The sequence below is a fragment of the Dipodomys merriami genome, unplaced genomic scaffold (assembly GCF_024711535.1).
Source record: "Dipodomys merriami isolate MVZ:Mamm:240054 unplaced genomic scaffold, mDipMer1.0.p SCAF_1, whole genome shotgun sequence".
NCBI lineage: Eukaryota > Metazoa > Chordata > Mammalia > Rodentia > Heteromyidae > Dipodomys > Dipodomys merriami.
Window position 1 is genome coordinate 6,195,005 of NW_027202270.1, and position 27,838 is coordinate 6,222,842.

Genomic DNA, 27,838 nt, shown 5'->3' on the forward strand with positions numbered 1-27,838 from the left:
TTGTGTACTTTCACAATGTGATTTTTGTATTTCGAAAGCTTGAATTGTCCCTGCAAGAGAAAATAGAAGAAAACAGGGCATTCAATACACGGAGCATCTAGACACAAGCACACGCACACAGGAGGGCGTCGATGCAGCCACTCCACACCCCAGGACCTTCTCACCTGCCTTGCCAGTCTCATGCCAAATAGCAACCTGCCTCCCAGGTCCCTGCCAACACTTCCACTCGGTTGCCTGCAGTGGCCAACGGTTAGAAACCAGGCCAGTGCAAGAGGAGACTGGTTAGGCACCAATGTTATGGCACATCCATACAGTGGGACACTGTGCAGGTTAAAAAAATAAAAAGGCTGGGTGCCGGTGGTTCAAGCATGCAATCCTAGCTACTCAAGAGGCTGAGATCTGAGGATCATGGATTGAATGTAGTCTAGGCAGAAAAGTCTTGTCCAATTAACTACCAAAAAAGCTAGAACTGGAACTGTGGCTCAAGTGGTAGAGCACTAGCTTTGAGCAAAAAGGCTCAGGGACAGCGCCCACGCTTGGAGCCCCAAGACACAGACACACACACACACAGACACACACAGACACACACAGACACACACACACACACACACACACACACACACGAATCTTCCTCCTAACATGGAAAGATCCCCCATCAGCCAATCTGTAACAGAAGGTACAAGAGAGCAGCAGAGGCTGCCTTTTGCACTGGGGCTGAGGGGAAGATGACATACTCTGTATATATAAACTGCAACAGTGTAACCTGGCAGGGGTGGGGCTAACCACCCACCCCTACTTTATAAAGGCAGCTCCTCCTAGAGCAACACTGCCAACCCTGTTTGGAAACATGGTCTGAGGGGGAAGAGGCGCAGTGAGCCCGATCCCTCATGCCTGACCACCTTTCCTACCCTGCACTAGAAACCCAACCAACATTACCCCCTGAATCTCAACACTACCTGGCTTTCTCTTTTAAGGTCACCTAACTGCCACCTTAGCCCAGAGCTTCAGGTTGGGAAGTGTGTGGTTTGAGGCCAGTGTGGGCAGGTTTGCAAGACCCCATCTCAACAGAAAAGCTGGGGTGAGGCTGGGGGTGTTGGCAAACGGCAGGAAGCATACACAAACGGTCCAGCCTGGCCTGGGCAGAAAGCCAGACTCTATCTCAAAAGTAACCAGGGCAAATAAATAAAAATAAAAACAAGGCTGAAGCTCACATGGTGGAGAATCTGTCTGGCCAGCACAGGGCTCTGAGTTCAAACTCAAATACTACCAAAACACCTTCTTCTGAGTGCCACAAATACGCAGCAAAGGCCCAAGAGGACCAGGACTATCTGCTGGCGTGACAGAAGCAGGTGGGTATGATCAGGGGCACGGCTGCTGAGTGCTTGGGGGCGACGTGCTGTTTAGCCTGCACTTCCAAAGATGCCTATCCTCCACAGATGCGCGCTGAGAAACGCGTCACAGAAACCAACTTCTTCCCCCAGGTTGCTGGCCACCACAGATCATGCTAGAAGTGACTGGAAAGGCAGGACAGTGCGAGGTAGATGGGGGATTTCGGACTGAAGAGGAGGTGTCTGTCTTAGAGGAGGTGTCTGTCTCAGACAGTAGGCAGTGCTCAGCAGCTGTGATATGAAGGATTGTCAGGACCATCACCACAAAGGCAGACTGGAGAGCGCTACTTCACTTTCTATCCAGATGCTTAATACTCTAGTTGCTTTCCTTACCAGAGACCTGATCAGAAGTCCTATCATTTGCAAGTCCACTTACAGAACAGAAAAGGGGGAAGAGAGAAGTAAAAGAAGAGACAGAAGAATCTGGTGGAGTTGTTCCAGTTTAACAAAACATCCAAGTAATGATGGTGGCTGGCCTGGCCCAGCCAGTGAGTGACAGGCAGGCCAAGGCAGCCAATGGCAGCAGGCCCTCATGGCTGCCGTCCCGCCTTTCTACAACTAGGTTTAGAGCAGATTAGCACCAATTTTAGTCTTAGGGCTGTGTCCACCTCAAGCTGGCTACTAATATTAGATCCTTGACCCGGGGTGCGGCATGCACAGATTAGGTGACAGGGAAAGAGAAAAACACAGACAAAAGTTGCAGGGGACACCGGAGGCTCTTCTTTTCTTTTTCTTTCTATTCCAAACCAAAACTCGGAGTCTCACCTTGAGCCCCAGCCCTCCGGCCCTCGGGCCATGCTGACCGGCAATGCTGAGGGCCTCTCACAGACCGAGACGCCCCATGTTCAGAGCCCTGGAGGAGCGTGCTTCATCTACTGGCTTTCCTTGCCCCAACAATGAGGCCTCAGAATTCCCAGAGAGCCTGATCCAGACTGGCTCCTAGCCACCTTCCCAGGTACCCCGGGAGAAGCCGCCTCCAAACACCCACAGCCTTCCACTCGCTCTGCTCCCTCTCACTCCTCACCATGGAAACGAGAGACAAGGCAGGGCCCAGTTCCTGCGGGCAGACCCGTGAAGAATCTCCTCTCCGGGAGCTAGGTGCCGCTGTGCTGTGCTGGCCGCCTGGGAGCATGGAAGGGCCCTGGTCCTCAGGGCGGAGGGGCACCATCTGCAGAAGCTCAGAGTGGCTTGGAATGCGGAGTGTGTGCTCCCACCGGCCTACTGGCTCAAGTGTGTGTGGTCTTGTGAACAGTCTACCCTACGGCACACACGGTTCTGGCTTCCTCTTCTATATGCTCCATAAACCTGTGCACACTTTCTGGATTCAGTGGGAACAAGGTTTAATCTCTCATCTCCCACTGAACCAGCACACCAGCTGCACTGTCCAACAGCACAGACCTCTGTCCTCGGCAGGCTAAACCAGTCGTACTAGCAGTCATACTAGCAGGCATGATTCATGATAGGAAATAGCAAGTTGAGATTTAATAATTCAACAGGTACAGCTCAAAGAGTAGCTAGCAAGCTTGAGGCCTTGGGTTCAAATTCTAGTACAACAACAACAACAAAAATAAATAGAAATTTTTCTATCAATTTTCTTCATAGATCACGATGGACTTGTAAGGGGAGAAGAAAAAAGGAGAGAGAGAGCCATTAGGCCGGAGAGGGAGTGTTACGGCTCCCAAGTGGCAGGTGGACACAGCAGGCCAGCATCCGTGTTTAAGTGGCAAGTCAGCAAACAGGCTGGCATCCACAACTGAAAACAAGACCTAATCAGTAGAAATGAAGTGAAGTCCCTTTTCTGTCTCTTAAGATAGGGAAGCAAACTCATTGCTTTAGGTTTAAATGTGAAGACTTACAGGCCTGTGCTTCGAGAATACCTAAACTATAAAGTGACAGGGTGGAGCTAAAAAAGGACAGAGAGGCCACCACATCAACTGCTTTCCCCAAGGAACCCAAAGGTATTTTCCTTGGGGGAATTCAGTGTCTTCTCAGGGGAAGTGATTTCAAGTTTCAAGTTTCCAATCTGATTATTCTAACTTAAAAACAAACAAAACAAACAAAAAAACAAAAAAACAAAAGAACTTGTCTTCATGAGCCTTAGATGTGCTGATTTTGAAAGGTACCATCATTTGATGTACTTCAACAACTAGACACTCCAACTCAACTATGACAAAGCCTTTCTCATCGCATACACTGGGAGCATTCATATTTTAAAATTCTAAAGGGCTTGGGACGTGGTGAAGTTAAGCAGGTGACCCTTAATATCACTCTAAAAAGCAAACAAACCAATGAAAAACCCTTAAAACTAATTGTTATTAAAACCCATACTTTAATTTTAACCTATTTCAATTATTTCCTGTATTTTAGACTGTATGTCAATAAATTATCCACTATTAGATCGGACATACATTTTCATTTCTTCCTGTACATATATTAGAGCCATCTGTGAACTCTACATTGATTTTTTAAAATTGAAATGTAAGGCATGTGATACATGCCTATAGATCCAGCTACTTGGGACTATGGAGGTAGGAAGATTGCTGTCGGAGGCTGACCTGGGCAAAAGTATGAGACCATATGACAAAAAACAAAACGAACAATAATCCAAAAAAACCCAAAAGATTGGAGTTATGGCTGAAGTAGTAGGATATTTACCTAGCATAAGGCCCTGAGTTCAATTATCAGGAACACACACACACACACACACACACACACACACACACACACACACACACACACACACACACACACACACACACACACACACACACACACACACACACACACACACACACACACACACACACACACAGAATTTGTACCAGAATCAAACTACTGACAAGTGAAGGGAGAGGGCCCATGGAAATGTGCAAAAACCCTACAATCATCCTAACAGAGCACAGAGCACCAGCCTGTAGCTACCCGCTTCTGTCACCAGCAGTGTCATCTCTCTTTAGACCACAAGAGATGTGGTCTCCCTTCTCTGGGAAACCTCCATCTTCTCCAGGGAAGGGATTTCCGCAGCAGCTACTGCAGCGGGTGCCATCTGCTCAAGAAGCCTGCGCTGGCATGGTGCTGTGGCTCTCCTCTCTGCCCAGTGGCCTCTCATCTGTTCCTCTGGGCTACGCAAGCTTGGAGTGGACACTTCTGATTGAAATGCAAATATTTCCGAAGTGCGCAGGGCAGTTGGCTTGGCTTCCCGACCTCTACCCCCCCCACCCCTCCCCGAGATGTGATGGTCTAGTTACAGTACAGCTTGAAACGGTCTTACAGGTCCTGTCCCCGGCTTCCCATTTCCCGTCTTTCACTGCCCAAACTGACTTTCTGGCATCGCTTCCTCACAGACTTGAGCAAACAGAGCCATAGCTCTCACCAACCAACCCATACTGGGGTCTAGGGACCTGCAGTTTAGCTAAGGGACATTGGCAGATGGCTCAAGAATGGCCATATCCCAACAGAAGGAAAATCTGCCTGGGGCACATCTGCCTAGTGAAATGTTAGTATCCAGAGGGGGTCTCAGAGAGCTCTTGGTCACAGTGTGGTCAAGTGACCTGCCCAGGGGTTCACCTAGATACATATAGCCCATGGGGCTAAAAACCCAGTGGTCTGAGGGCCAACAGGAAGAGGGCATCTCCTTGGGAAGAGGGCTGCTATGGATGACAGGTACATCACAGGGTTACAGAGAAGGTAGACAAGGCCCTACCCTGAGTGAGAGACAGAGGGGGAGCGTCCGATCAGCGGCCGCTGCTGTTCACCAGGCCATGAAACTCCTCCCAGGCCCTGGCAAACCAGAGACAAAAAACACAATAGCACATTCAGATGAGATGCTGTGAACAGAGCAGACACCGCCACCCCACCTCCCACTCTGATGGCCTTCAGGCTAAGAGGAGCCACAGGGAGCTGGGTGCAGAGCAGCGAGGTGCCAGCAGGCTTGACTCTCAGATGGGCAGTGGGCACTTCAGCCTTCCTCTACTGGGCAAGTGCGTCCCTCACTACTTCCTTGATGATCTGTCAGGGTTTCTTCTACAAGGCTACAGGGGAGGCCACTGAGGCTGGGGCTAAAGCTTAGCCAAAACCAGAACACCTCTGCCGCCGCACTTCCTGCCTTTTCTGCTTTGGGCCCCTGGAAGCATGTGGAAACCGCCTTCCTTCATCAGTTCTCACCAAATACCTACCAGAATTATGATGTCTAAAGATGCGAGGTATGCCACTCTCTGCTTTCATATTTCCAAACTCTAACCCTGCTCACACCTTAAATATGCAATTCCAATTATTTGTCAAATGTCCATCACCATCATCCTAAAATCTAGGCTGTGTACATCATGGGAGTTCAAAATCTCCAGGGAGAAATGCCTGTCACAGCCTTCGTGCTGGTTGGTGTACTGGGCTTGGGGATAAGCACTGTGACTCAAGGGCCACTGGTAGCTGCTGGATGGGCAGAGAAACCGATCCACTAGGGCTCTACGAGCTCCTTCCACACCTTGTATTTTGTCAGAAAAGCTGATTTCCTACCTTCTTGTTGTAGTTACTCTTCAGCCTCAAAGCATTAAATTTCTTGGGAAACTTAGATATAAAACTTGGTGCTTCTAAATCTGAAGTTCTTGCTATGAGTTGTTTCATTCTTGGTTTAACTTGGAGATCAAGTACCCAGGGTGGACCGCATGCCTTGTCACTCACTGCACATTGGATGACCACTAAAATATACTCCATGACCAGACCTTCTTCAGGTACCTTTGTTTTTCACAAGGAAGGGGTTTAGAGGTACAGCTTATTAGTAGAGGTACTTGCCTAGCATGTGCAATGCCCTAGGTTCAATTCTCAGCAGAACCCCCAAAAAAACTTTACAAGGGGGGGATTAATAAGGAGACTTAGTATACTTCATGGTGGCATGTGTATACCAGTCTCAGTAGGCCCTCTCTTTCAAAAAGCAGCATTTAACTTAAGGAAAAGGGTAAGACTGTTGAAGAAGCATTGCCCGTCTGTTAGCTTCTGAGCTCAATTTCCACAGCAGGTTGTGTTTCACAGCCCTTTCTGGAGAGATGGTGATGAGGCACACGGAATCCATGCGGGGAGCTGAAAGGCAATTTCACTCTTCACTCCATATGATGACAAATGGAGCCCCACTGCTGGGCCTAGGGAAACTTCTCGTTCTAACAGTGTCAACAGGTGTCAATAAGAAATGATACAGCTGGGATGAAGCTTCATCTCATTTTCCCTTTTGTTTCCCTAGCCTAAACAGCAGTCGTGGGCCAAGACCCTCAAGAAGCAAAGCTCCAGAGCTACCTGGAATCCCATCTAGCTCAAAGTGACCTTCTGGTTCCTTGAGAAATCTCTTCAAGCGAAGGCTCTGGGTTTAGGATTTAGTTGCATGGGTTCAGGGGGATGAAAACAGCTGGCCATGAACTCTAGGACAATTACTTCTATTCTCACAGGCTAGCCCTGTTCCATTGGACATGTTAGAGAATATTAAAACTTCCTTCTTTTAAAGACAGACTTTCTAAAACTAGAATTTCTAAAAGCAGAGAAAAACTCAGATGAATACAGTCTACCATGAATTCTGAACAGATTTCAATGACAGGGTAACAAAGGGCCCTTTCAAGTCCACTTCCTAGTCTCACCTATCAGGGAGAAAACTCTGAGAGCACGGAGATTTCATTTCTGGGTAATTCTGTGTTCCCCCATTCCATTCGCAGCCTGCAGGCATCAGAGCTTGGTAGTGGGTCAGCCCTGGAACACGCTGGAGCTCAGCCTCCCTTGCTCTAAGTGCCAGCACCGCCAGGCCAGCTGCTTACATGGGTGTGACCAGCGTCACCAGGCTGTGATTTAGCCATGGCAGAAGGGAGTGGGTTGGACTTTGTATATTAAAATTCGGTGTTGAAATAAAGTATCTGGAAAGTCTCCACAGAGTAGATCTGTGTTTCCTATAGAATCAAGAACAATCACCTATCCATGACTGCAGAAAAACCCAACTAGTAGTATTCCCTAGCACTGCGGACCACGATGGGCACAGGTCCTGCTGGCTTTTCCATTCTAGGCCAGGAGCACAGAGGAGCCAATGGCAGCATTTCAAAGAGAAATTTCTTCCCAAGATAGTGCTGGTTATATGGCTCTGTGACCAGCTTTAACCTGTTACGGAGTTTCTCCTCAAAGTGGAGGAAATAGAGGACCCAAACCTAAAAAAACCTATAAAAACTCAAATGAGTTGGTCTCCTTAAAAGGGGCCTTGACCTGAGCAAAACCACAATTTTACACATTTCACATTCCTCAGGTGGTTGGCCATAAACCAGGACAATACCCAACAGCCTCTATGTGGCTCTCCTAGGGATAGAGCAATTAAAAGACCAAAGCAGTAACGAACAGGCCAGGGACAGTGGGAATGGGACAGACACAGCAAGCTGGAGGGGGGCGGGGCGGGGGGGCATGGCTGAAGAATGTAAGCATTCCAGAAGACACAGCACTCTGTGAGCAGGCTCCTCCCTTCCTTTTCCTTGGAACTCTCAAGTCTTAGCAGCTGCTGTTTCTTGCCTCAAACAAAACCACATCTATAGAAGAGCCACCAGGAATGGACCAAGGCAGAACTAGTTTTGACTTCTGCTCATGTGTGGTCAGGCTCTGAGAGTCTCAACGTCATTTTAGTGCTGATACTCTTACGCTGCAAGGTGACATCAAGCTCATCCCCTGATGCAGTTAAAAAGTGGCTGAAATTAAGCTCAACATGTGCAACCTGACAGTAAAAGATGGGGGAGGGGTGGGGGGAACGGGCCAAAGGAGGCAATTCTAAATGCTAAAAACATGGTCACAGCCCTTTCCACATTCTAGCAAACCTCCCAACTTCAACCCAATTGGGGGATGCAATAAACATAGAAAGGACAGACATCCCTACAACGCCGAGCCCAGGGTCTCCCTGTGTTCTTACAGCATCCTGGAGGAGTCAGTGAGCCTGGTGCAAGCACCAGGTGCTGCTGCCAAAGGTGGAGGAAGCAGTGGGGGAAACTCAACCATTACAACCACTTCCACGGACCCTAACCTAGAATGTGCAAAAATGAGTCTTTCCTGTTTTGATAGTGACTCCTAAGAAAACGTAATGTACTGTGAAGTGTACTCAAAACTCTCCATGCAGGCTAGGGACCCAAGGCCAAGCTGCAGCACATGTAAGCCAAGCCACAGAGCACAAGAGGCCAGTATGTGCAAGGTCAAACCTCCCCACCCGGCTCCTGAGGCATGGGAACCCTGGCTGAGAGGAAGGGAGGGCCATCACCAGAGATGGTGCAAGCAGGCTAGCTCAAAGAGGAAGACAATCTGCTCTACAGGGAAAGCAGGAGGAGGAGACTGGCAAAGAGCTTGGGGCCTGGGCAGCTTTGGCACCAGTAAGAACACCGTTAGCACAAAGCAAGGAAGCAATGGATGTGTGGCTGCACACAGATGGAAGCAGGGCTTTATCTCCAGGCAAGAAATTCTGAAGTAAAGGCAAATGGAAGTTAGCAAAGCAAGGCTAAGGATCCCCTTCTCCAACTGAATATGAAGTCAGAAATCACTCTGGGCTGATCATCAGCAGGACTAGATGGAAACTAAGTTCAAGTACCCAGACAGGGGGTATTATCTGAGAGCTAGATGTCACCTCATTCTGCCAGACTTCGGCAGTCCTGGAACAAAGTACCACATGACACTACACAATTGGGCCCCTGGGAATGAAGCTGCGTTCCCCGGATGGCCCTGCGTGGAGAAGTCTGTGCCATCCCTTAATATGGTGACAGTCATCTCGAAAGGCCACATCTTGATGCACCATAAAGAGCAAGAGCATGAGACAAGCTAGTTTAGCACCATTTATTTGTGATCTCAGCTGTTGTTGTAGCTGTGTGTCAGCCTGTTCTCAAAGCATAGCATGCTCTTCCATTCCTCTTGTCCAGGACAGAAGGGTCTTCCAGGTGGCACGCCAACAGAACAAGAGACTCCGATGACGCCAGCTTCAATGACGGTGCCATCCAGAGTGAGAGGTCATGGCACATTCAATCGCGGCTTCCAGAGGTTTTGAAAAAGGAGCCTTTGGGGGCCCAGCCTGCCTGGCATTCTAGTGGAAGTGCAAAAGTGGCTCATTGGGAGAGGAAAGAGGGAGGAGCAAGGGAAAGTGGCATCTAGGTCTCAAGGAGGGCATTCTGGTCCTATGTCTGTAGGCCTGGAGTCCCAGAGGCAGAGCTCCAAGGAGAGCTGCACACAGCCGGCCAATCTTTCTAGCAGACCATGGCCCAAGTCCACAGACTCTCCTAGGCACTGGCAGGACTCATGCCTGTTTTTGCAAGTGAGGATGAACTGCCTCAGGGTACTGGAGAGGGAGAACAGCAGAGAAGGGCAGTCGATGAAAACTGCTTTCTTCTCCTTCCTACCCAGGTGCAAAGCTGACCCTTGGGGGCTGGTGGGGTGGGAGAACTGGGGAACCTTGAAAACAAGAGCCCTAGAAAAAGGCATAGATCTCTTCAGCCGGGACCAAACCTCGCAGGAGGGCAGACACTACTCCTATCTCAGAGCAGAGAGGAAGACAGATCTGCCTCAAGAAAAAGTGTTTCTATAGGACTGCTGAGGCAAGCAACCAGGGTCTGGGCTGTGAATGACTCAGGGGCTACAGAGTCACCATGGACTCACTTCCATGGAGTGCTCCCAGTTAAAAACTGGTGCTTTGCTGCTGCAAGCCCACCCTATCCACACTGCCTGTGAATGCATGGGAAAGAGATTCCCAAACGTTCTGCCTGCTGATGATCACAACCACTGGGCTTGCTATTTGAACAAGAATAGCATGATGATGACACTGTCGCTAATGATGATGGCAGCAATACTTGGACCTGTTAAGAGCTTTGTCCTAAAGAACCTTGGTTACAGAGACTCAGTCTCCCATAGCCTTACTAAGTGTTACTCCCCCATTTTACAGCGGGGAAAGTGAAGCAGTGGCAGAAACTCGCTAAAGGCGCATACTGACTTCAGGCCACAGGGGAGAATGAAACCTCAGAGCCCTGGCTCCAAACTGGCTGGTTCTCTCTCCGCTTTTGAGACCATCTAGCAGCCACTCCGCACAATTTGGTCCTAGGACCTGAGACTATGTCACTTGATCACCGAAGTGATTCTTACTGTGGATCAAGTCCTTAGGAGACCACAGAGCCTCTTTCCCTGTAGCTTCCGCCTTCCCTTCCCTTTCCTTTCTCCTTCCCTTCCCTTTCTCCTCCGCAAATTACTTTCCTTCCTCTCTGACTTCAGCTCTACGCACAGGAAATGGAGCCATCATTCTTGATGAGAAATCAATTTTCCAGGACAAAGAAAACAAACTAAAGCTAATAGGTTAAACAGACATGCAGAAGTGGGGTGAGGGATGGGCAAGGAAGAGGACTTTATTGTTCAGTGAAATTATCTTAAAAACAGCCAGAAAAAAGAAAAGTGCTTTGTCTTTCATTTTCAGATAGTAGTTAGTACAGGAAAGACAAGCTGGCTAGAAATGCAGCGAGCCCAGGAAGATGACTGGGCTTCTGCAGAAGGCTCTGCTCCCCAGCACCTTGCAGTGTGGGCAGGCAGGGAGCCTTGCCAACAAGAACTGCAGCACGGCCAGAAGCCCTAGAGGGGGTTGGTCCGTCCCTTCTCCACAAGCCAGTCTCCTCTATGACCATCTGCCTCTGGGCCCAGCTATGGAACTACTTCTGCTAAGTTCAGGGACCTGTTCCCCCCAGCCCCCCCAACACGTACTTGATGCTGTCGGTGTGAGTTTTGTATTCCATAATGGTGTTGGGAGGTAGGTTAAGCACGCGCCGAAGTGTATCCCGGATTCGGGCTGTGGTTGCTTGGTCGCTGGCAGTCTTATTCCATATGGAAATAATGTCCTCCTACAGGAGGAACAGAAGGTACTATCACAGCAAACCAGGGGCAGTTGAGGGGAGAGAAGGCAACAGAGCAAGCAGAATGGCCTAAGTGGCTTACCTGAAAGCGGACAGAGACCACAGCCCCACAGATCTCCTCCCCAACCATGAACTGTTCTCCTAGCATGGCCAGGATGAGATTCTCCCAGCAACGGGAGGCCAAGCCCTTCCGCAGCCGGATGATCCACTTGCCACCATTTTTATTTGCATCATCCTATGAAAAGACAAAAGCATCCAAATTAAAATGTTCCATGGCTTTTTCTTTTACATTAGAGCAGTTTAAAAAATTAAAAAATTGGGGCTGGGAAAGTGGCTCAGTGGTAGAGCGCTTGCTTTGCATGCCTGAGGCCCTGGGTTCGATTCCTCAGCACCTCATAAACAAAAAGAAAAAAGCCAGAAGTGGCACTGTGGCTCAAGTGGTAGAGCACTAGCCTTGAGCTGAAGAGCTGAGGGACAGCGCCCAGGCCCAGAGTTCAGGCCCCACGACCGGACCCAAAAAAAAATTAAAAAATTAAAAAATTAAAATTAAAAACAAAAAACATGAGTCCCCTGAAGATCAGGGAAGTCTGATCCTTCCCAATTATTCAGCTTTATAGAAAAAAGTGGTAAAATGATGGAGAAAAGAAATGGAATGAAAAGAAAAAAACGAGATACCCCTTGTATATAACTAGTATAAGCTAACTAAAAAAAAAAAAAGTATTGTTGGCATATGCTATTTGATTTAAAAAAAAAAAAAAAAAAGAACCAGCTAAATACCTTTAAAAAAATCATGTACTTCTGGTGGGATATGGAAGCTCATGCTTATAATCCCAGACAGTCATGAGGCAGAGATCAGGAAATTCATGATTCAAGGATAGCCACAGCAAAAAGTCAGTGAGATTCTCTCTCCACCAATAAGCCAGGTATGGTGCATGCCTGGGATCTCAGCTATGAAAGAGGCCTTCGTAGGAAGGTCATGATCCAGGATGACCCCAAGGCACCCCATAGAAAATCTCTACAGAAACCCACCTAAAAATAACCTCAAGAAGCTGGGCACCAGTGGCTTATGCCTTTAATTCTAGCAACTCAGGGGTTGAGAGCTGAGGATCATGATTCAAAGCCAGTTCATGCAGGAAAGTCATTAAGATTCTTAGCTTCAATTAACCACTAAAAACTGGAAGTGGTGCTGTGGTTTAAAGTGGTAGAGTGCTAGCCTTGAATGAAGATGCTCAGGGGCACACCTGGGCCTTCAGTTCAAGACCCACGACTGGCAAAAAACACAACAAAAAACCTAAAGTCCTAAGAAATCTCACTAAAAGTTGCTAAATAGAGACGTGGGGGGGGGGATGAAATTTTCAAACAGAGAGTATTATGCTGATTAAAAGAAAGACATGCATGTGCAGAATATTAAGTACCTGGTGGTACATTAAAAAATGTAAAAGCAGAAAGACCTGGGGCTGAGAATGTGGGTTAGAGGTAGAGTACCACATAGAGAAAAATCCAGAAGTGGTGCTATAGCTCAAGTGGTAGAGTGTTAGCCTTGAGTAAAAGAAGCTCAAGGATAGTTCCCAGGCCTGAGTTCAAGCCCTAGGACTGGCAAAAAAAAAAAAAAAAGATCAGCAGGCGTGGTTAAGTGTTAGAATGACTGCCAAGTTGGTAAGCATGATGGCCTGATTCCAAACCCCAGTATTTAAATAAAAAAAGAGTTAAGTTAGGTAACAAGTAGTTATCAAAAGCTGCATAAAAGGGCAAGGGGATGGGCTGCATGCAATCACAGTGGCCTTAAAGAAAAATGCTCTGGCATCAGAAAAGAAGATGTTTTGTCCTAGAGTGGAGCCAACAATGGCTCTGCAAAGAGATGTTGGAACTCAGCTCTGGGTCTCTAGCTTTTTAAGTCTATTTTCTTACCACATTTATCATAGCTACTATGTAAAAATACTATACACACACATGCACTCAAAATTAAGTTTTCTGGAGGCTGGCAATCCTCACCTCCCACATGGGCTTAATTCCCTCTTTGAAGAGATGGAAGTCACTGTGGCCCGTCAGGTCGCCAGGCCGCACCATGTGGCTATAAAACCTCCAGAACTGCTCCACCTAAGAGAGAAGACCCAAGAGCACAAAGCATGTATTTTTCCCTTCCCTTTGAATGATCCAAAGACTCAAGATTTACTTAAGAACATAAGCACAGGAGACACTTGACACATTCTCGTGTGGAGCACTGTGGGAAAGAAGGGCATTATTAGAGGAAAAGCTTATAGTTTAGTCACAAAACGCTGGCAATCCAAGAAGGAACTTTTGGGATAAAGACATGGCTCAAGTGGTAGAACACCTTCTAGCAAGTGTAAGGTCCTGAATTCAAACCTTAATATTGGGAAAAACAAACACTTCTTTGGGTGAGAAAAGCTGGTAACTATTAGGTAAAAGGACACTATTAGGTAAAGACATTTACCTTCCCACTTGAAGTGGCAGGAGAATCATCATATACAGTAAAAGAACTTCCTGCTTTTTTGTTTTTGGCAGTCTTGAGGTTTGAACTCGGCCTTGCATTTGCCAGGTAAAAGCTCTAACACTTGGGTGGGTGGGGGGGATGTTTGGGTGGGGATGGGAAGGGATGGGAAAGGGAAACAAAGGAGGAGGCTACAATGCTTGATAAGAAATGTACTCATTATCTTGCCCATGTAATTGTAACACCTCTGTACAGTATTTTCTTTTCTTTTTCTTTTTTTTTTGTTGGGTCCGGTCATGGGGCCTGAACTCTGGGCCTGGGCGCTGTCCCTCAGCTCTTCAGCTCAAGGCTAGCGCTCTACCACTTGAGCCACAGTGCCACTTCCAGCTTTTTTCTGCTCATGTGGTACTAAAGAATTGAACCCAGGGCCTCAGGCATGCAAAGCAAGCGCTCTACCACTCCACTGAGCCACCTTCCTAGCCCCTGTACAATATTTTCACAATTAAAAAAAAAAGCTCTAACACTTGAGCCATACTCTAGTTTGTGGGCTAGATTCACCCCCCCCCCCCCCCCCCCCCGCCCCATGATGGAAACCTTAATCTCCAGGCTTAAGTTCCACAAGCCACAGGCCTTGGCCCTATGGCTTGAACTCAGGGCCTGGTTACTGTCCCTGATCTTTTTTACTCAGGACTAGTACTCTACTTTTTGAGACATTGCTCCACTTCCAGCTTTTTGCTGGTTAATTGCAGTTTCATGAACTTTCCTGCCCAGCATGGCTTCACACTGTGGTCCTCAGAGCTCAACTTCCTGAGTAGCTTGGATTACAAGCATGAGCCATTGGTCAATACCCAACTTCAAGTTAATTCTCGATCAGACTGTTTAGTTGGCAATTATAGCACTGAGCTGGACTGAAATACATCTGACCATAAAGTTACTGAGCATAAATGAATCCGTCACATGCATAGCTATATAACAAGGCCACTAAAGTGAAACAGGATTCAGAGTCTCAGAGCTAGGGAGTTCTCAGCTAGAAAAAGTATGGTTCTCCTTGGCCCACCTTCAAATCTTATAGGAAACTAGACACATTTTTTAGCACTGTGTAGGTAGCACACACGTGTGGATCACCTAGTTTAGACTACACAGAAAAACTTTATCTAAAAAAGAAGAACAAGGTTTGTGTGTTAACTTATATTCATCATGCTAGTTCTTGACAGTAGACATGGTCCCCCTGCAATCCGGCGAGCGTACCTATTCAGTACTGACAGAAGACAAGGCATAATGAAGGAGGACAGTGAAGAAAATCCAGAAGAGCATGGAAAGAAGCCACGAATGTTTGTCAACACACAGAAAGACACCAAAATTGTATAGCAGAAGGGAAGTTCTGGCAAATATAGTACTCAGGTCACACTTCTAGAGCTGGGTGGCAAGAGGAAAAGTGACCTTCCAATGCATGAAAATGGCTGTTTCTTTCAGTTCCTTTCTTGAACAGGAACACATGAAATGTCTTACACATTTACAAGAAGCCAGAAACTAATAACACTTCATGAGGACTACCATGCAGCCCTCTCGGCTTCAGGCACTGGGCTTAACTGTGTGTAGCAACTGGCACCACAAGTGGCCATGTGTGCATAATGAGCAGTAATATAACCTTTACTCTAACAGAGAGTAACAAAATGCACCCAACAGAACCAGTGGCTGTCAATTAGGAATCTGAGGGGTACAGTAGAGAGAATGTACACCAATCCACCCAGTCAAAAATCACTTGAAGCACCAGATATGGTCACGACTGCCTTTAATTCTAGCAATCAAGCAACTGAGGCAGGGAGATCATGAGTTGGAGGCCAGTCTGGCTATATGCAGTGAGAGCCCACAAAAATCACTTTGGAAGGTTTTGTCTCCTCCAATTCTAAATTTTTCTATTCCCATATATCAGTTGTAAGAGGGGGTAGAGTGTCATTGCTACATTTCCACACAAGCATACAACTGCTGTTTAGAAGTTTCAACAGGTTTTACTGTTCCATTTTCATACATGTAAATAAACCTCTTTGATCATATTCTTTCCCATTTACTTCCTCATTAGCCTTCTCCTTCCCACTGGTACCTACTCTTGCCACAGAGCCCATTTTACTTTCTTATTATTCATTTTTAGTATGGACAAATTGTTCCACCATGGTATTTCAGATGTGCATGTATAACATTTTAATCAGAATAGCCTCTATTGTTTCTTTTCTTTTTTTTGCCAATCCTGGGGCTTGAACTCAGGGGCTAGGCACTGTCTGAGTGCTTCTGCTCATGAGGCCAGCACTCTGCCACTTGAACCACAGAAGCACTTCTGGCTTTTACTGTTTATGTGGTACTGAGGAATCGAACCCAGGGCTTCATGAATGCTAGGCAAGCACTCTACCACTATGCCATATTCCTAGCCCATCCATTAACAGCTTTTTAAAATACATTTCACATAGCTGCAATGTACTTGAAAATTAATTCACCCTTCTCCTTTCCCTTTTCCCTAAACACTCACACACTGAAATCATGTTCTCTGTATATGTAAATTGTGCAAAGTTGACAAATGTATACCTCAAGCACAATATGAATGAAGTAAACAGTTTAAGAAACATTAACTTTGAAAGATGTTTTTTCAAAAGTCCAACTGAACTGAAAAAATAAAGTTCAGAAACTTAGAATATGAGATGGAGAAATGACCTCAAGAACGCATCCATGCCATCATCTTCCTCACTGCAGAGCTGAGAAAATGTCTTCCTGTGTGCCCCAGCAGCCACGCACCAGAAGAGGTCAGACCCAGGATGCAAAGTCCAAGGCTCTTTCCATTTCAAAGTGCTACCTTCTCAATGGCCTCTACTGGAAGAACTTTTAATGCTGCTCACTTATTAGAAATGAGAACCACTGGGAAGAGCCTGGGCACTCTGTGGCTCATGCCTCTAATATAATCTTAGCTACTCAGGAGGCTGAGATCAGGAAGTGATAGAGAGCCAGCCTTGAGTTCAAGGCCCAGTGTTGCAAAAAACTGAAAAATATTGTTTTGGACTTGATAAAATGTTTCACAATGTTGTTACTTCTCTGTGAGCCATTTCCTAGTATCTTGAATTACCGATTTTCAACTCCCAGAGTACTGACAGCACATTAACCACCAGGTGTTGATGACATTTATGCCACTCACTATATATGCTATAGGAGAAACATGACACAAACCGTCCTTGCACACTTGGGGGTAAATTCATACATGCATTTAGTACAAGATGGAAAGAAATGCTAGAAATATTCCTAATTAGGGGCTGGGAAGGTGGCTTAGTGGTAGAGCACTTGCCTTGCATGCTCGAGGCCCTGGGTTTGATTCCTCAGCACCACATAAGAAAAAAGCCGGAAGTGGCGCTGTGGCTCAAGTGGTAGAGCTCTAGCCTTGAGCTGAAGAGCTGAGGGATAGCGCCCAGGCCCAGAGTTCAGGCCCCACGACTGGACCCAAAAAAAAAAAAAAAAAGAAAGAAAGAAAGAAAGAAATGCTAGAAATATTCCTAATTACTGCAAAGCAATTTAACAGAAATCTAGCTGAAACCTGTTTCCCCAGAACAGTTCCTTCTCTGTTCCTCCAAGTGTTTAACCAGTTGTTCATGACCTAATTGCTGACATTTGTCTGTGCTAGCTAGCATTAGCACAGAGCAGGCAATAAAAAAAATTCACTGCAGTGCCGGGCGCTAGTGGCTCACGCCTGTAATCCTAGCTACTCAGGAGGCTGAGATCTGAGGATCGCGGTTCAAAGCCAGCCCAGGCAGGAAAGACCATGAGACTCCTATCTCCAATAAAAACCACCAGAAAACCAGAAGTGGCGCTGTAGCTCAAGTGGTAGAGTGCTCGCCTTGAGCTGAAGAGCTGAGGGACAGTGCCCAGGCCCAGAGTTCAAGCCCCACGACTGACAAAAAAAAAAAAAAAAAATTCACTGCAATAGATTCAGGAATTTTAGAAGTGCATAGATATCTCAAAAGTTTCATTTTAATCTTTCCTCTGTCAAGTATTGCTTTTATATAAGCTCTTTAAATCCTTTAAGGTCAATCTTAAACCCACCTGCTTCCAGGCAGGTTTCCTCAAGGTGGAACTGGCCCTTCTTTGCTCGGAACCCCAACTCCAGGCATATTTGTGAAGTTCTACTTGTTGTATACCTACTATTGGAAATTATACTCCCAAGGACAGGTTCTCTTAATGTTTTTTAATAAGGTCTTGAGTTCCTTCACATTTTTGTTGTTGTTGTTCTGGTCCTAAGGTTTGAATTCAGGACTTGGGAACTTGAGCATTTTTTTTTTTTTTTGGTTGGTAATGGGGTTTGAACTCTGGGCCTGGGCACTGTCCCTCAGCTCTTCAGCTCAAGGCTAGAACTCTACCACTTGAGCCACAGGACCACTTCGGGTTTTCTGAGTGGTTTATTGGAGATAAAAGTCTCACAGCCTTTCCTGCCCGAGCTGGTTTTGAACCGCGATCCTCAGATCTCAGCCTCCTGAGTAGCTAGGATTACAGGTGTGAGCAATCAGCACCTAGCTTTCCTTGAGCACTTTTGTTCAAGGCTGGCACTCTACCTTTCTAACTACAGCTCCACTTCTGGTCTTTTGGTGGTTACTTAGAGAGAAGAGTCTCAAGACTTTCCTGTCTGGGCTGGCTTCAAACTGTTATTCTCAGATATCCTAGGATATCTGAGCCCCTAGGATTACAGGCATAAGGCACTGGTACCCAGCTTCAATAAACATTTGACTAAAATATGCACCAGGCTATTTGTGATATTTCAGAAAAGCCTAAATTTTCCAGTGATAATGCAGCAATTGGCACTGGGCTGAAATTTTATGATCTCAGCCCAGCAATATTATCTCACATTAAGGAGACAATCTTATTACCAGTTAATATATGTATATGTGATTGGTAACAAATGGAAAAATAAATATAGTTTGTGTAGTAAGCAACATTTTAAAACAGTAGCATTTTGCCATGCTTTTAGTGCACTTTGTGATTTCCAGGCTACCTGGCATAAGTTTCAATACTGGCTCCCAGACTTAAGTGAATTATGACTCATTTGAGACCCTGTACTTGATACTCAACACAGATCTCATTTGACTAATTTGTATGATGTGGATAATAGCAATGACCTCATAGGTCTATTCTACTAGTGACTGGAAGAAATTACCTAAATAAAATGCCTATTATTTACTGTGTCTTTCCTCTTACTTATTATAATGTTATTGTCAACTATAGAAATACCTCAAATAGTTTAAAAACCAACAAATATGTGCTTAACTCTGCAGAGAGAGACCCATGCATAGACCCACACAGGAGGTGCATGGTAGACTTTGTCAAACATGACTGGTGGTGTTTGTAGTCTCCAAGTTCACAAATCTTGTCACCTGAAGCAGAGATGAGACAAATCCTGGTCAGTCTATACTGACAACACTCACAAAAACAATTACTGCATACTTCATTATTCTTTCTGAGCACAGGAAAAAGAAGCTACTTGATGCAAAATCCTTATCATAACCAAAATCCTAATGGAAATTTTTCCTCTTTTTTTGGTGCCAGCACTGAGACTTGAACTCAGGCCCTAGGTACTATCCCTTAAGCTTTTCTACTCAAGGCTGGTGCTCTGCCACTTGAGTTACACCTACACTTCTAGCCTTTTGTTGGTTAACTGGAGTTAAAAGGCTCATGGAAGAAGTGATGCCGTGGCTCAAGTGGTAGAGCACTCTTCAGCTTTGAGCTGAAGAGCTCAGAGACAGTGCCTAGGCCCAGAGTTCAAGCCCTATGACCGACGCCCCCCTCTCCCCCCACCCAAAAAAAGGCTCATGGACTTTCCTGCCCAGGCTGGCTTTGAACCATGATCCTCAGGTCTTGACCTCCTGAGTAGCTAGGATATAGACATGAGATACCAGCGCCTGGTTCTAATGGGATTTTCTCAAATACAAAAGAAACTTTACTCTCCACTTTTGCTTTCCAACCTTAAAAAGACAGACACCATACATTATTTAAAAAAAAAAAAAAAAAAAAAAGGAACAGACATCCCCAAAGTAACCCTTTTTACTGATCAAAGCCAGCATTCTCGTAACTACATGTTAACTATGGATGTCTATGAGAAACATCTGATGCTGGGACTCAGATTAGCTGAGTAAGGAAAGCAAACATTAGACAGCATACTAGGAAGGCAGACCAACACATGACTGTAACCTCCAAGTACTCACTGAGGCGAAGGTGCCGATCTGCTTGATATTCTGCTCATAACTCTGGGAGCTGGTGGGACGGCCTGGAGTCCTCCTGGAGTACCAGAAAGTGTAGTTGTACTGCAGGGGATGCTCTGCCGGTCCAGGGACAACAGCCTGGGAGGTTAAAGAAGGTGATTAGTCCTGGGCTTGTGCCATATGCTCTGAGACTGAGAACAATTTTACAATGTTACTTCTTGCCACACCACAACCAAAAAATAATGCAATCTCAATGACAAGATTCTGGTCAAATAAGTTTCCTTAGTTGATTCTAAGCCTGTAACACTGTGTTATTATGGCTTTAGTAGCTTTCTACCGCATATAAAAGGCACTTTTTTTTTTTTTTTGGTACTAGGGTTTGAACTTAGGGCCTTGCACTGCCTGCTAGGCTAATACTCTTCTACTTGAGCCACACCCCAGCCCTACTTTTTGCTGGCTATTTTAGTCTGGTGGGCTTTTCTGTCCTCTTGAACAGCTAAGATTGCAGGTATTGACCACCAGCACATAGCTAATAATAGGGATTTGTGTTTGTGTCTTTCCTTACCATTTGCCCTACCCAATCCCTGCCACTCTATAACACTCTCACCACTTAAGAATGGTAGGATGGGGGCTGGGGAGGTGGCTCAGTGGTAGAGCGCTTGCCTTGCATGCATGAGGCCCTGGGTTCGATTCCTCAGCACCACATAAGCAAAAAGAAAAAAACCGGAAGTGACGCTGTGGCTCAAGTGGTAGAGCGCTAGCCTTGAGCTGAAGACCTGAGGGACAGCGCCCAGACCCAGAGTTCAGGCCCCACGACTGGACCAAAAAAAAAAAAAAAAAAAATGGTAAGATGGAGCTGGGAATGTGGCTTAGTGGTAAAGTACTTGCCTAGCATGCATGAAGCCCTGGGTTTAATTCCTCAGTACCACATACACAGAAAAGCCAGAAGTGGTGCTATGGCTCAAGTGGTAGAGTGCTACCCTTGAGCAAAAAAAAAGCTTAAGAGACAGTGCCCAGGTCCTGAGGGGGTGGTGGTGGTGGTAGGATGTACCGGGTGCTGGTGGCTCACACTTGAAATCCTAGCTACTGAGGAAGCTGAGATTTGAAGACTGCAGTTCAAAGTCAGCCCAGACAAAAGAAGAGTCCATAAGACTCTTATCTCCAATAAACTACTCCAAAAAAGCTGGAAGAGTCACTGTGGCTCAAGTGGCATAGTGCTAGCATAGTAAAAACCAACACAGGGACTGTGCTCAGGACCTGAGTTCAAGCCCCAGCACTGGCACCAAAAAAAAAAAAAAAAATGTGGTAGGACACTCAACCTGGTTGTACTACAGCTTCCTTCCTGAAAAGTGGAGAAAGGAAAAAGAATCACCTCAAAGGGCTACTAAGGGAATCAAGTGGATTCATAGTTATAGTTCTTTGGCACTGGGGCTGGGAAGGTGGTTCAGTGGTAGAGCGCTTGCCTTGCATGCCTGAGGCCCTGGGTTCGATTCCTTAGCACCACATAAGCAAAAAGAAAAAAGCCAGAAGTCACGCTGTGGCTCAAGTGGTAGAGCGCTAGCCTTGAGCTAAAGAGCTGAGGGACAGCGCCCAGACCCAGAGTTCAAGCCCCACAACCAGACCCAAAAAAAAAAGTTCTTTGGCAGTGCCCAGCACAAATTAGTAGTAAAGGATTATCAGCTATGGGCATTTTTGCTGTTTTTAAAAGTAAGGATCAAGGAGAAATTGAGCCATGCATGTATCTCATTCTCTGAATTCACTCTGTTCCAAGTCACTTTCAAGTTACTACTGACTACAGTATAAAATAGTGATGTGCACATTTGAAATACTGAGCAGCCATTTTTGAAACTGCTCCCAGCCTAGGTGAGCACCAGCATTTACCTCTTCACCTCAGGGGAGAAGAATGCAAGGCATGGCCTGTGACCAAAGGAAAGTTCTAAGTTCCAACATGAACTCAAGTTATCCCAGTCTTTTAAAGGTATAATGGTTGCTAGGCGCTGGTGGCTCACACCTGTAATCCTAGCTACTCAGGAGGCTGGGATAGGATTGTGGTACAAAGCCAGCCCAGGCTATACAGTTTGTGAGACTCTTATCCCCAATTAACTACCAAAAAGAACAACAACAACAAAAAAAAAAAACACCAATTGGCTCAAAGTGGTACAGTGCCAGCCTTGAACAAAAGAGCTCAGGGACAGTAGCTAGGCACTGAGTTCAAGCCCCATAGCCAACAACAACAACAAAAGTATCATGATTTCACTGTGATATTTCCAAATGTGTATATATCATATTTTGGTTGTTCCTCTCTTACCTTACCCCTTTCTCCACAATCCCCTAAACCCCACTTTTTCTTGCAGTTCTAACAGGATGCCATACAACTAATCTAATATTTTCCATATAAACAGACTCTACAAGATAACCAAGTCTCAAGTCCAAAAGCAATTACACCTGCGCAGTGCCAAACATACCTTCCTCTTACTGCTGCTCTGACTCTTGTCTCGTTCCATCTTTTCCTTCTCACCATCTTTCTGTGTGCTGTTTTCTTCATTCTGATCGTGGTCCCCACTGTCATCATCTTTCAAGCTGAGTGAGAAGGCAGAGCAATGTTAACCCATGACCAAGCTGATTTATATTCACTAACAAAGCCACCAGTCACAGGAAGCACCACATAACCAACCCCAAGTCACTCAAAACACAAGCTTGTAAAAGGCCCGAGAGGAGGACAAAGGAATGCAGAAAGGCAAACTAGGAAGAGTAAATCAAAAACAGCACCAACTCACTTGTGAACTCCAGAAAGTAACAAGCAATATGAAAAAGCAGTTAGAGACTGTCTTCTTTCTCAATAATGGCAAGAGTCTGGATTAAATAACTCCTTTGGCATTTCAAATGGAGGTTATCTATGTACACTGCCACCTGTCCTTACCCTCTCTCCCCTACTTTATGCCCTCTTCTCCTGTTGTCTTATTCATAAATCTCTAAAGGGGTTCCCTGACACCAATCTCTACTTTCTACCTATTTTCCACATCTTTCTAAATGCAAATGTGATTAATTTCCATCTTTAAGATTCTCAACTGTCCCTCTTCTTTGATGTCTATCTTCTAAGAGAAAGTACAATACAAGGTAAGGACCTCAACAATCTTGAGTCCTGACAACTGGCACTCTCCTTTCCAGCAGCCTCTATCCCACATGGCTTCCAGCCTGAGACACTGCTCCTCCCATGCCTATTTGTTCTACTAGGGGGAAGGTTCCCTCAGAGCGGTATCTTACATCATTCCAGTGGCCCAGGACAAGAAGATGCTGAAGAAACGTTAAAAGGAAAAATAAGAGACTAAAAGAAGGAACAAATGAGTGCTCGCCTCACAAGATCAGAGCCAAAGGGCTATCTTCTCAGGCATAGTGAAGCCAATTAAAGGCCTCCAGGCACATCCAATCGACTAGAAACAGCAAAATAAATAAGCAGAAGGCGAATACAAAGATGAGAATGTCATTTCTTCTAGAGCAGGATCATTTGGGCTCCATGACAAAATGTACAGTCAGATGGAATCTGGCTTCAAGACAGAACTGCTTGACTTATAACTCAGATATTGCCCTATATAGACATTAGAACAGACTGTAAGGTATTTTGCATTTACAGTGGGAGGTATTCGCCCATGGATCTCCAGCAGTGCTTAACAAAAAGCACCCAATAAACAGCAGACTGGTCTGGAGCTAACTGTTAGAGTGCTTGCCCTGCCATGCTGCAGCCGCAGCTGTAGGAGTTACTCAGGAAGACATGACCTGAGCGATGAGCCCCCCCACTGTCACCCTGGCCAGGATACCACTAGGAAAGCCACCTCCCAAGGGCAGTTCAGCATAGCTTACCTAGTCCTCCAGGCCTTGCTCAAAACCATGAGCTAATAATTCCTTCCTCAGTATTTCATCCAGGAGAGGAAAGATCACAGATTCAGGAGCTGGGGCAGCCACATGGGCCATGAGGAAACCAAAACAAGGAACCAAAAACAGAGATAGCCAGGGAGGCAAAGAGAATGAAGCAGATGAACAGAATATGCAGAGAAGGACCTGGCTGTACTGCCAGTGCTGTGGGCAGCCGGGCGCAGCCTCCCGGCACTTCCCAGTGACCATCACTGGTGCTCATGAAATTCCGTCCTCCTAATTAAACTTGTGCTGTTTTGCTTTAAAAGGAGCTTGCCTAGTAAGTAAGTCTTATGGATGAAAAATGGATTAAAATTTACCAAACCAATACTGTGTACTGGCTACCACAGTGCCTGTCCCCAAAGACCTGAGAAGGTAAGATACCCACAGGCCCTCGTTCTGCGCACATGACCCTGTAAGCACCTCCTGCCTGGTTCCAAAAAACTCCTTTTTTTTTTTTTTTTTTTTTTTTTTTTGTCGGTGTGGGGCTTGAACTCTGGGTCTGGGTTCTGTCCCTGAGATCTTCTTCAGCTCAAGGCAAGTGCTCTACCACTTGAGCCACAGCGCCACTTTGAGTTTTCAGGTGGTTAATTGGAGATAAAGAGTTTCACGGCTTTTCCTGCCCTCGCTGACTTTGAACTCCGTGATCCTCAGATCTCAGCCTCCTTAGTAGCTACGATTACAGGTGTGAGCTACTGGCACCCAGCCCCCCACCAAAACACTTTTATTCTAGTTCTACCAACCTAATTGCAGTTCCCCAGTCTTACCGCTTATGCCTAACACGTGTTCTGCCTATTCCCCTGGGTAACTCTCCTTTACAATTCGCTTTCTAACCCTCCCCTCCACTGAACTCTCCACATCAATCTTTGCTCTTGCCCTTGCTATTGCTCTTTGGCCAGACCAGTTCTGTCTTCCCAGCAAGCACTTCATAGGTATTCTACTGCTTACATCTAAAACAACTGCTAATTCTCTTCTTCAATTAACTATCAAAAAAGCTCAAGTGGTAGGTAGGGTGCTGCCCTTGAGCACAAAAGCTCAGGGACAGAACCCAGGCCCTGAATTCAAGCCCAAAGACAGGCAACAATAAATAAATAAATAAATAAATGAGAGAGAGAAAGAAAAGAGAGTATGTCAAAAGCTAATGATACATAATTTTAAAATGGCACAGAAATATAGACAAAATCAAGAATAGCATGATCTGCATACCAAATTTTTCACAGTACAGAGAGGGAAGACTGCAGTTCTTAAGAAACTGTCTTTATCTTAGGGTTTTGCATCAGTAGGGGTCTATGCCACCACCCTCTACACACCCCCCCCCCCGCAAGAAACTCCTGTCGATTACCATGATGCAGAGCCCACACAGTAAAGGAGGTGAGAGCGTCCCTTTAATGTGAACCCGTCAAATCATAACGCTGCACCCAGCTACAGACACTGTGCTTTGAGAAGGATTCTGACAAATGGCACACATCCTATGACCACTACTGGAAAGTGTGCAGACTCCAAATATGCAATGATGTTCCCAGTATTGCTGAACTTTCTCATTAAAAAAAAAAAACAACCAAAACAAAATGAGGGGCAAGAGCGCTATCTTCAGCAGCTTATTTCAAACAAAAGAACGCATTTTGCTTTTGTCTTCCTTCAAAACTAGAGAGCAGATGTTATAAGACCCAGTGCAATAGCTAATACTTACAAATAATTTAAATGGCCAGGTCAATATTCACCAAGACATGCTTGAACTAAAGTGAAGACAACAAACCTGACCTGGTCCTTTCTATCTGTCATGGGCAAGTTACTGTGGCTCGTTCCTTCAATCCTAGCTACTCAGGAGGCTGAGATCTGAGGATAGCAGTTAGAAGCCAACCTTGGGAGGAAAGTCCATGAAGACTTTATATTTCCTATTAATCACCAAAAAGCTAGAAGTACAGCTATGGCTCAAGTAGAAGAGTGCCAGGCTTGAGTAAAAAAAACTAAGGCACAGTGCCCAGGCCCCAAGTTCAAACCTCAATACTGACATTTAAAAAACGGGGGTGTTAAGATCCCCATCACAGAGTTACTTGGAAGACAGAAATACCTTGCTAGATACCAGAGGAAAGCCATTATTTCCACTCTTGCTGCAGACCCCTAAATGACCTGGGTAGGACTGAGACAGGGGGGCCATAAAGTATCTTCTCAGAATGTAACTAGATTTGTTTAAGTCAGTGGGGGGAGGGGTGGCCGGGCTACAGACGCGAGTACTGCAGGGTTTACGGTTGGGGGTAAGGGCAGGGTTGGGCTCCGCTACCCAGGAGAATTAAGAAAGATAGCTTGCTTTCTCACCAAAGTTCTCCCAACCAGGAAAACAAGACTATGAGAGCTGCCTGGAGAGCTGGGACTCCAGGACTCTCTGAATGTGCACACCAGCAGTGGCTAGACTGTCAGCAGGAGCAAGTCAGATGCTAATAGCAATTCCACATTATGTGTCTAAATACCTCCTTATTTAGCGATTTACACAAGTTCCTCTAAGAACTGCTGGGTGTGATCTAATCCCTCCAGCATTAGTGGTTAGGAAAACAGGAGCCTGGGAACTTTTTCTGCTATCAAAACAGTCTGGGACCCACACACAGGGTTCTGGGTGAAGAGCCGGACAGATGAGGCTTATAGGAAGACAGTGAGAACAGAACGCACTGCAAGCTGGACACACAGCACGTGAGCCACGCCGGCCTAGCTAATGTTAAATGGACAAAAAAAAAATGCAAGAAGACACCGTCACTGGAGGGGATATATGCTGTTGGTGCCGGAACTAAAGATCAGGTTGAGAGTTGAGAGAGTGGGAATGGCCCGCGACCAAGGGCGGGTCGCCAGGACCCCGGGCGGGGCGGGGAGGGGGGAGGAAGCCGGAAGAGCCGGGACGACCGAGGGAATTCCTGCACGGAGCGCCGCCCCCGGCCGCCACGTTACCTCATCGCGGTTGCACAACTCTACGACCACAGCCCGTTACCGTCCCCGCCGGTGGAAGACGGGAGCCCAGCTCCGAGGGCACGCGACCTTCCCGGGCCGCGGAGCGCGTGGACAGAACCGGATTCGGAGACACGCAGGCCGCCGCGGCGCCCACCCCCCTCCACGCCACCGAACCCGCGCCCCGGGGCGGGGCGTCCAATCCCCTCCTTCCGGGCGGCGTGGCCAGCCCGCCCCCGGCCCCCGCCGCGCCCCGGGCCCCCGCCTCGCCCCCGCCCCGGCCCCCTTCCCCCTCCCCCCTCCCCCGCCGGCCCTGGGCGGGCCCAGCAGTGGCCACGCCCGGCGGTGGGAGGCCGGGGCCGCCAGGTGTGCGTCGCCGAGCCCCGGCGGGCGCGGGGGGGAAACGGTTGCGGGAAAGGGACCCGGGGGACGGCCACGCGCCACTCACGCGTCGAATTTGTTATTCATCCTCTCGCCTCCGCGGCCGCCACTGCCTCACGGAGTGACTTCCGCTCTGTCCAGTCCCTTCGCTCCGGGCCCGGACACTTCCGGTTTTGCGGGCACAGCGGAACGTCAGTGCGCAGGCCCAGTGCCGGACGGTTTTCCGGAGACGCCGGTCCAGGGCGTCTGCGCAGAAGCGCAGGCCTGGCGGAGGGCCGCGGCGGTCGCGGGGCTTCGCGTCGGGCCTCTGGTCACCCATGGGCGGGGCGGGTCCTGGCTCGGGCCCGGCGCTGGCGCCGCCTCCCGACGCCGATTCCGCTGTGGCACTCGCCCCGGTGCACGGTGGCACCCGTCCCTCTCTGGCGCCGGCCCTGGCGCACAGAGGCGCCTTGCGCTCCAGATTGCCGTGCGATTCCGAGGATGGCTGTCAGGAACGACCCTCCGGGAATGGTAGTAGCTAACGTGCTCCGTGGCTTTCAGAGACAGTCATGCCCAGATTACCCGCCTACAAGGGCGCCTGTGGGGACCCCGAGGTGGTCTCACTGCCGTCAGACTGTCTCCTCCACTCAAGTCCTCGCCTCCCCCCAAACCCCTACCTCGAGGACCCTGACTTCCTCTGTG

The 27,838-nt window shown here is 47.1% G+C and overlaps 1 protein-coding gene across 4 annotated transcripts; it reads right to left on the minus strand.

Moving 5' to 3' along the window:
* On the minus strand, positions 1-27,332 carry Eif4e2 (eukaryotic translation initiation factor 4E family member 2). 4 transcript variants are annotated; one of them, XM_070014860.1, is made up of 8 exons: positions 27,225-27,332; positions 22,399-22,513; positions 19,937-20,071; positions 13,253-13,357; positions 11,343-11,495; positions 11,112-11,248; positions 5,092-5,168; positions 1-50 (listed from the first exon to the last, which is right to left on the minus strand). In XM_070014860.1, the coding sequence occupies exons 1-7, from the start codon at positions 27,242-27,244 to the stop codon at positions 5,123-5,125; spliced, it is 711 nt and encodes a 236-aa protein (XP_069870961.1). In that variant the 5' UTR covers positions 27,245-27,332; the 3' UTR covers positions 1-50; positions 5,092-5,122. The 4 variants fall into 4 exon arrangements, with proteins under 4 accessions (XP_069870961.1, XP_069870971.1, XP_069870943.1 ...); XM_070014870.1 differs by lacking the exon at positions 5,092-5,168; XM_070014842.1 differs by lacking the exons at positions 1-50; positions 5,092-5,168 and adding an exon at positions 9,199-9,456.
* Positions 27,333-27,838: the final 506 nt, after the last annotated feature.